This window comes from Kryptolebias marmoratus, linkage group LG3 (assembly GCF_001649575.2).
Source record: "Kryptolebias marmoratus isolate JLee-2015 linkage group LG3, ASM164957v2, whole genome shotgun sequence".
Taxonomy (NCBI): Eukaryota; Metazoa; Chordata; class Actinopteri; order Cyprinodontiformes; family Rivulidae; genus Kryptolebias; species Kryptolebias marmoratus.
In genome coordinates, this window is record NC_051432.1 from 6,789,439 (window position 1) to 6,797,541 (window position 8,103).

General features: G+C 44.4%; 1 protein-coding gene across 5 annotated transcripts in view; it reads left to right on the top strand.

Annotated features, from left to right (window-relative positions):
* Positions 1-8,103, top strand: part of LOC108241542 (RNA binding protein fox-1 homolog 2) — a 59,117-nt gene that overhangs the window by 33,413 nt on the left and 17,601 nt on the right. For all 5 annotated transcript variants that reach the window (XR_005232925.1, XR_005232924.1, XM_017425770.2 and 2 more), the window contains one exon: positions 6,918-7,124. Coding sequence is in view for 3 of the 5 variants with exons in the window: in XM_017425770.2 (XP_017281259.1) it covers positions 6,918-7,124 (207 nt within the window). In the remaining 2 variants the exon portion in view is untranslated. The remainder of the gene's footprint in view (positions 1-6,917; positions 7,125-8,103) is intronic.

Here is an 8,103-nt window from a genome sequence, read left to right on the forward strand (position 1 = left end):
GGGGGGGGGGTGATGGGGGGGTATACGTATTCGTAATTTACATGTTTCTGCTCTCCCTCGCGCGCCTCTGTGAGTGAAGCGAGTGTAATGAATTCAGAGCGCCTCATCAGAGGATTGCACCCCGCGTTATTACCGTCGCAGATTAAATTTCTGTCCACAACAAGGAGAAAATTCCTCACACGTTAATGGTTTTCTGCGCCGTCTTTTTAGGCTTTCGTTCATTAATTAGGGCATAAAATGACATCAAGCATTTATAAGGCGCACGGTAAGAAGAGGCTGAGTTAATACGTGGGAGAAGAAACGCCTCTCGATCAGTTAAGATTAAAAAAAAAAAAAATTGGCATAGAATAAAAGCTTAGCGTTCTTACGTTAAGAGATGAGTCGTTATGCCCAAAGCCACGCAATATGACGAGACGTCACATTCAGTGTACGTCAAGTTTCAGCTCCGTATCTGTAAAAATGACCGAGTTAGAGCCATTTTTTTGTGATAGTAGGGTAGCTGATAGCCATCTTGGATTGGGCTGACTTCAGAAGTCAATCAGTCGTAGACGACCATCCAATGATTACTTTCTGAGAGTTTCGTTCAATTTCGCGCAGGGGTTCATGAGATATTTTGCTAACAGACAAACAAATAAACCTACGCAGACGTGCCCAAAATCGTAATTGCCCTTTCGCCCTCGGTGGCGGGTGACAACAAGAGAATAACCTGAATCAAAACGCTCAACAAAAACTTGTAAAGTTATGCTACTTTTTAAAAAATCTTTCTGAAATTTTATTTTTTATCACCCGCCGGCAGAGGACAATGTTTTTGCCCATGTCTGTCTGAACGTGTGTTCATTTGTTTGTACCGTTGGCAAAATATCTCATGAATCCCTCGTTAAATCTGAATGAAGCTCTCAGAAAGCCATCGATGGATGAACATCTACAACTGATTAACGTTTGGAGTCAGCCCCATTCAAGATGGCCGCTGCAGCTAAGTGAGTTCATCGAACTCTAAAAAGACTATAATTCAGTCAGTTTTATAGATAGTGACCTTAAATTTGGTGTGGTGGTGGTTACGTGTCATCTCCAACATATACTCCATGCACGACACATTGCCGAGGTCTTTGCCTTTAAACGTTTTGTTTTAACTATTGGAGTCAACCCTATTTGTCTGTTAGCAAAATATCTCATGAAACACTGGACCGATTTGAATGAGACTCTCAGAAAGTAATTATTTGATGTATGTCTGCAACTGATCAAATCTTGGAGTCACCCTAATTCAAGATGGCCGCAACAGCTAGCCATCATTAGCCAAAATGAAAAAATGCTTCAACTCAGTCAGTTTCACAGATATTGAGCTAAAATCTGATGTGGTGGTAGCTGAGAATAATTCTCAACACTTACTCTGATCATGTGTTTGTGGCAGCCATTGTGATTTGAAAGTCTGCCATGACAGGTGGCGGGTAATAGGCATTCCTTCAAGGAACGCTAGGCCTTTAATTTTTAATTTTATCGAGCCACTTTAGTCGGGTGGAATCATTCATCACTCATAATAAACGTTTACGACCCTGCAGTCTCATCAAATACACGAACATTACAGAAACCACTTCACCTAATGGCTATTCCTCTTCTTTTTTTTTTTTTTTCCTGCTGATGCAAAGTGAAAGCAGACACCGTCAGCCGCTCCAGAAGAAATACTCTGAAACTATCCTTTAATGACTGCAGCGCTGGCTTGCCTCCTGTGATTTCAGCAGCGCATTCACAACCGCAGATCCCGTCACCTCGCCTGCGCGCTGCTCCCCGGTGGCGCGTGCGTGCGTACGCCTTCGGGGTTTCGGCAGCAGGAGGTCGGCGCCTGAAGTGTCCTTTCAGAGCGAAATTCTCCCACTGCAGTGGCTGCGTCCTCAGGGGCTACACGGAGCCGCGCCGTCCAAGTTTAACTTCATTCTCGCGCGGCAGCTGTGTCCGCTCATCTAAACTCCGCAGCTGTATGAGAGCGCTTCCAAGTCCGGCCAAAATAAGATTCCGCTGAGCGATAACATCCCTCACATCCCCGCCTTCCTGCCCTGCCTTGATTTCATTTTGCTGCTTCATTGCCGCTTCGTGCTCCGGCGATGAACGCGCCAACTGTCGGGGCCCTTCTTAGAGTTTGGAATCGTCAGGACCGATGAATTTCGATGATTTGGGTGATCCTCGGATGTCTCCTATTAATATTTGTTACTTTTTTTTCCACGAACAATATTAAATAAAAGCCATTCTGGTGTCTAATTATCCCCTGAAGGAAAACATAGTTTTTTATCTTGCTCCATCATATTCTGTGATCTGTGAAAACGACATCCTCATCAGCATCACTATGTTTGTTAGTATCAATTACAAAACTGTAGCATGCTAATCTTGTACAAGTTTTTATCCGTTAACATGTAGCTAGTGCTTAAAAGGAAAAAAAAAAATCCTGGAAACTACAATGTATTAGGCAATCTAGGCATATTTCCAAGGGTACCGCCAGCGATGCCAGAAATCAAAATCCAGAGCAACAAGTGAGCTGCTTCCTGTTAGCAATTTATTTCACAAACAAGTGGACGCGTTTTAATAAAATATGCAGGAAGTAATTATCAGATGTACACGTCCAACTGGTCAACTTGATTTAAGATGGTCGCTACCGCCTGTTGTTATAAAACACAAAAAAAACCAGGCTGTAGCTCAGTCAGTTTTACAGATATGTGACTAAAATCTGGTGCGGTAGTAGCTGAGAGGGATTCACAACACATCCTCCGAGCACTGCACGTTGGGCAACATCTTCGCTTCAAACTTTTGCGTTGACTGTTTGAGTCGGTCCTTGTTGTCAGAGCCACATGAAGTGTGGGAGTCATTCTAATTCAAGATGGCCGCCTCAGCTAATTGACCTTAGCCAACGCAATGATGGCCTAACTCAGTTTCACAGATATTGAGCTAAAACCTGACATGGAAGCAGCTGAGAGTCCTCTTCAGCTCACTCTTATAGATCTTGCGACGCCACGTGAGATTACGCGTAACGTCGTTTACAAGGTCTGACCACAAACGGCCGCAGCCTTTTCATATCGTAAGACGATCTGAGGCCTTTAACCTGCCTCGGTCTGGTCTTGGCGAATCTTCGGTGAAGAAGGTTTCCCCCTCTCGCAGCCGGCCGCTCCCGTGTCACAATATTGACGTGATCCGTGTCGACCGCGCGCATCCCCCCGGTTTGTCACCGAGTCGAGGGGGCCGGACTGCGGTGTCACAGGTGTGACGCCGGGAAAGGTCAAAAGCTGGGAGACAGATGGCATTCATACACTTTCACACACACACACACACCCTCCCACACACTTTTAACTCTCCCAAAGGGACAGTAATCTATTGTGTAGCTCAGATGGGCATCGCTGCCGCCTGTCACACACTCTTGCTCAGACACACTCGCGCGCGCACACACACACACACACAAAAGCCCAGCAGATGTCTGGCAAACAGTAATGGTGAAAAGAACATCAACTATTGAATTACTTGTACTATTGTCGTCTTTTGTACTACCCCATTACTCCTGTTATGAATAATTAATAGCTGTAGTGAAAGGTGGTGCAACTACGTTGAGAACTACCTGTTGAACAAAAACATTAGGACTAACCAGCAAGAGAAAATAGTGGCAGCTGGATTGATATTACTGACTCTGTTTTCATTTTTTATTGATACTTTTTAAACTTTTTACTGCTCGACTTAGTTGTCTGTTAGATTCCTCCTGATATTTATTCTGTTTACGTAGTGAGTAGTCTGTCCTTCTCTCGTTATAGAAACACAATGATGCAATAAGAGAAAAGACTCCTGTTTCCTTTCTTTTAGGAACACCTCTAAAGTCATTAATGACAGGTTACCAATGACAGCCGAGCTGGATGTAGTTCCAGTTTATTGTGCTTTAAATATTGTTGCTTTTGTCGTCCGTTGAAAGACGAGCAGGGTGTTTTTTTTTCAGCGCTGATTTATCCTGCCTGTTTGTGGATTCTTCTGTTCAAAACTTAGTTTGATTTTTACAGCGTGCTCATGACGATGGAGCTTGAAATGACTGGCAGGGATTGGTTAAAGTTACTCATCGGCGTCGAGCTTAGCTGTTACATCGCCGCTGCACGACATCCTCGCAGTTTTTTTTTTTTTTTTTTAAGCGGCAGCGGCAAGCGTTAAAAGTGAACGGTTTTGTTGCGAGACTGTCGTGTGAAAGCGGGGCTGCAGCACGTCAGATGGTTCCGCGTACGCCACGGAATTTGGCCTAAATTTTTTTTACCGGGTGGAAATTAGCAGATTTTCACACGATTTTCGGTCTCCGACTCGTCTCCAACAGTCGCAGCTCGGTAAGACACACGTGAGTTCTTGAAGTCGGTATGCTGTCTTATTGACAAGAGGAGGGAATCTGTTGATTCAATTAAGACTCAGAAAGCTGCAATGCAATTATGAAACAAGTATTGATGCTTTGTGATTAACTTGATTACCTTATTTTACATAACTAAACACCGATTTATATATTTTCATGTCTAATAAAGAGTACACAATAACATATGTCCAAAAAAAACCCTATTAATCCTAGGCTGGAGACCAACAATTAGCATAGATGCTAGCTTAACATTGAAAATGCCACAGAAAAGCTAACATGATTACTCGGTCATTACTAAAGACAGTCTTGTTATGATAACTTACAGATATATATTCCTCGGGGTTCAGCGAAGAAAAGCTGAAAAAGGTGTGAAAACACACGGCTTTACTGCATCACGTTTCAACTACAGGACACTACGGCAGCTCTACTGGGACAAACGGCGGCGACTCTGCTGACTCTTAAAGTGACGGCGCGGATTACCGACAACAAAACTGACGATTGACTTTTAAAAACCGATTCCGAGTCGTTCGTGTCCGTCCTGCCGATGCGTCTAAAACTAGAGGAACGGCTTTTTCTGTGTTAAAATGCAGCGTGAATCCTGAGTGCTGAATTACTTTTTGCTAAAATTTGCTAATGAAGCTGAAGCTTGGCTTGCAAAGCTAAATGTCGCTAAACGGCTGGCTAAAAGCTGCAGAAAAGCTGGCTAAAAGTAGAAAAAAACGTTGCTGAAAATATCAAAAGGCAAGCTAAAAGCTAAAAGTAGCACACGATGACAAAGAAGACGTTTTTGTGAAAAGACCTACGTGTATTTTTGTAAATGAAGTTAAATATTTTTATTCGGTTTTAAATAGTTTTTTTGATTATATGAATGCTAAAATAGCACAGAGTATGCATAAATAGTTAGATTGCAAAAAAAAGGAGGAGGAAAAACAGGAAAACAATAGTCTGACTGCTAAATCAGCGTTTTTTTCTGCACTGACCAAACTGAAACATTTTCTGCTTTTGAAAATTTGAAAAGGTTTTCATGCTAACCCACCTGCCTGAGAAGGTGAACTCAGCGGCCCCTTCTGTCTGCTCCATGTCGGCACGATAACGACACTGCCAAGTTTTGTTCACGGGTCCTTTTCATCGTAGTATTTGCTAAAAAAACAACAACAACAAAAAGAAGAAGAAAAGTGAAATCACTGTTACATGTTGCTGCTGTTTTGACAAGTCATGCATCTCTGGTATTTTTGTACCGTGATGATTAACGAGCTGGAGGCACACGTCTGTGAAGATCCCCCCACTTCCCCCGTCTTTTCATCCAACACCCATCCATGCAGCAGCAATGGGGGAGGAGGAAGGAGGGGGTCCCAAATGGCCCCTAACATGTAGAGGGAGATTATTGCTGCACTGGACAAGATCAGTGTTTTAACAATAATGAAACATCCCATCCAGCTAGTATCAAAGTCCCCCCCACCTCTCCTTACATCCCATCTCGTTAATTTCAGCGCCATATTTCTCTCGGAGCCATAGTGTAAACAGCTCTGATGCGGCACTGAGATCCCCAGCCAACGCGCGCCGTTACCGCAAAGCAAAAAAACAAAACAAAACAAAAAAAAAAAAACAGCTGCTTCAGCAGGATTTTGCGCCGACACCAACGTTTGCCCGAAAAGCCCGCCTGCAGACAGGTGCGGCCGCAGTCTCGCTGTAATTATATTAGTTAGATCAATAAACTAAAACTAAACGATTCTCTCAGTTTGTTGCCAGCTTTAATTGATTGACCATCTTGCGCCGTCCTCCGGGGTTATAAATAGATCTGAAAGACAGTGATGGATGGTTTATCTTTGCCGCTATAGATCCGAGGCAGACCATTCCTCTTCTATCAGTCACCACCTTTTATTGCCCCCACCCCCACCCCACCACCACCACCACCACCCCCAACCAGCCCCTCTTTCCTCTCCCTCTCCTGCTGTCCTCCCTTCACGCTCAAACCATTGCCATTTAGGGTATCCGTGCCCCGCTGCCAGCAGCCAGGAATGTGCGTGTATTTGCGGACGCCTGTATTGTCCTCCAACGTGTTTTTTTTTTGTTTGTTTATTTTTTTTCTAATAACTTAAACACGTACCTTGCGGTGTAATTGTGGGTGAAACACTTGGGCGGGCTTCCATACGAACAGTTGGTCTTTGTGTGAGCGTTTGGGTGTGTGGGTGTTGGCGTGTCAAAGGTGATTTGTGTGCAGAGGCGTTTGTGAGTGTGTGTGTGTGTGCAGGCATCAGACACTCGTGGTTGTACAACACACGGAGCATGGAGGCATCTGACCCTCAATAATAGATGGGGCTGCAGTGAATATTTAATGGGCAGGGGCTGTAGATGCATGCGGGCTTTTACACGAGAGGGAAAAGTTCAAATTTAGCATCCACGTCTTTATGACTCTTTTTTTTTTTTTTTTTCTTTGCGAAACGTCAGGGAAAGTGGTGTTTTTGGGTGGTGCACTCAGGGAAAATAAAAAAAACAAAAAAAAAACCAGAGCGAGGAATAGCTTCAGCTGCCTCCTCACTCGTCTCCTCTCTTCTCTAACCAGGGCTCTCAGGATAGTGCTGGCGGTCAGGAGGGACTCGTGCCCCCGCCTTTCTCCGCGTTCCCACCACCTCCACCGCCGCCCCCTCAGAACGGCCTGGCCCTGGATTACGGGAGCAGCCTGTATGCAGCAGGGGCCGTGCAGGGCCCCGTGGAAGCCGGCGGAGCGGGGAACAGTGCCGCCAATGCCGCCAACAGCCTCAGTGCCCAAGTAAGTGCCGCCGCCTTCCTCAGACTTCGGCCCACAGCAGGTCGTTTTTTCCTGGAGTGGGGTTCCGTGAACGGGTTATGGACAGCTAACATCTTACCTGCTGAAGATGCATCTTTGATTGACCTCAGCTGGGGGAAGTAAAAGTTTAATTCTGAACAGATCGATAAGTCCAGGACACAGTGACATACAGCCAACTTAAAACAACTCCATTCTCACATACGTCAAAGCAAATAGTTTTATAAACACAACTAGCAGCAGGTAGCTGTAGCACTTCCTGCAGGATTAATATAATACTTTTTGCCAGAATAATCGGCTACATGCGTGATGTTCGTGGGATAACTGTGAATGTGCACCGTTCAAATTCTGATGCTATTAATCAGACTGCTGAGTAGGGACAGGTATTCCAATCAGTTAGACCAAACTTTAATGTCTATAAACCAGTGATTGCCAACTGGTGGTTCCTGGACCTTATCCAGCCCACAAAGTCATATCCATTTGGTCCATTGAACACTACATTTTTAATAAATTACACACAATTTGACATGGCCATGAGCTGTAGGTGAGTCCAGAAAGAGTTAATGACAGCAGTGTCTTAGCCAGTCAGAGGACTCGCTCACAGCAAGTGATTAGATTTATCTTATATTGTGTTGGCGATATCATGTGAAGGGGGCTGATTAGCTTAGCTGGAATGTAAGTTGAAGGCCGGAGCATCAGAGTTTGCTCACGCTGAATCATTCTGGCCTTATCTGAATGCAGACATATAATTGATGTCTGCCACTAACTTTATCTCTGACTTTTCGACCAGATTTAACCTGATTTTAGCCTATGTCACCAGGTGACTCTGAACCCATCCAATCACTGAATAGATGCTTAGAACAGATAAATGTGTGGATGTGCCAAAACTTTCTCCAGCTGAACAGAAACAAAACTGAAGTTATTATCTTTGGACCTAAAGAGGAGCGAACTACAATCAATGCGC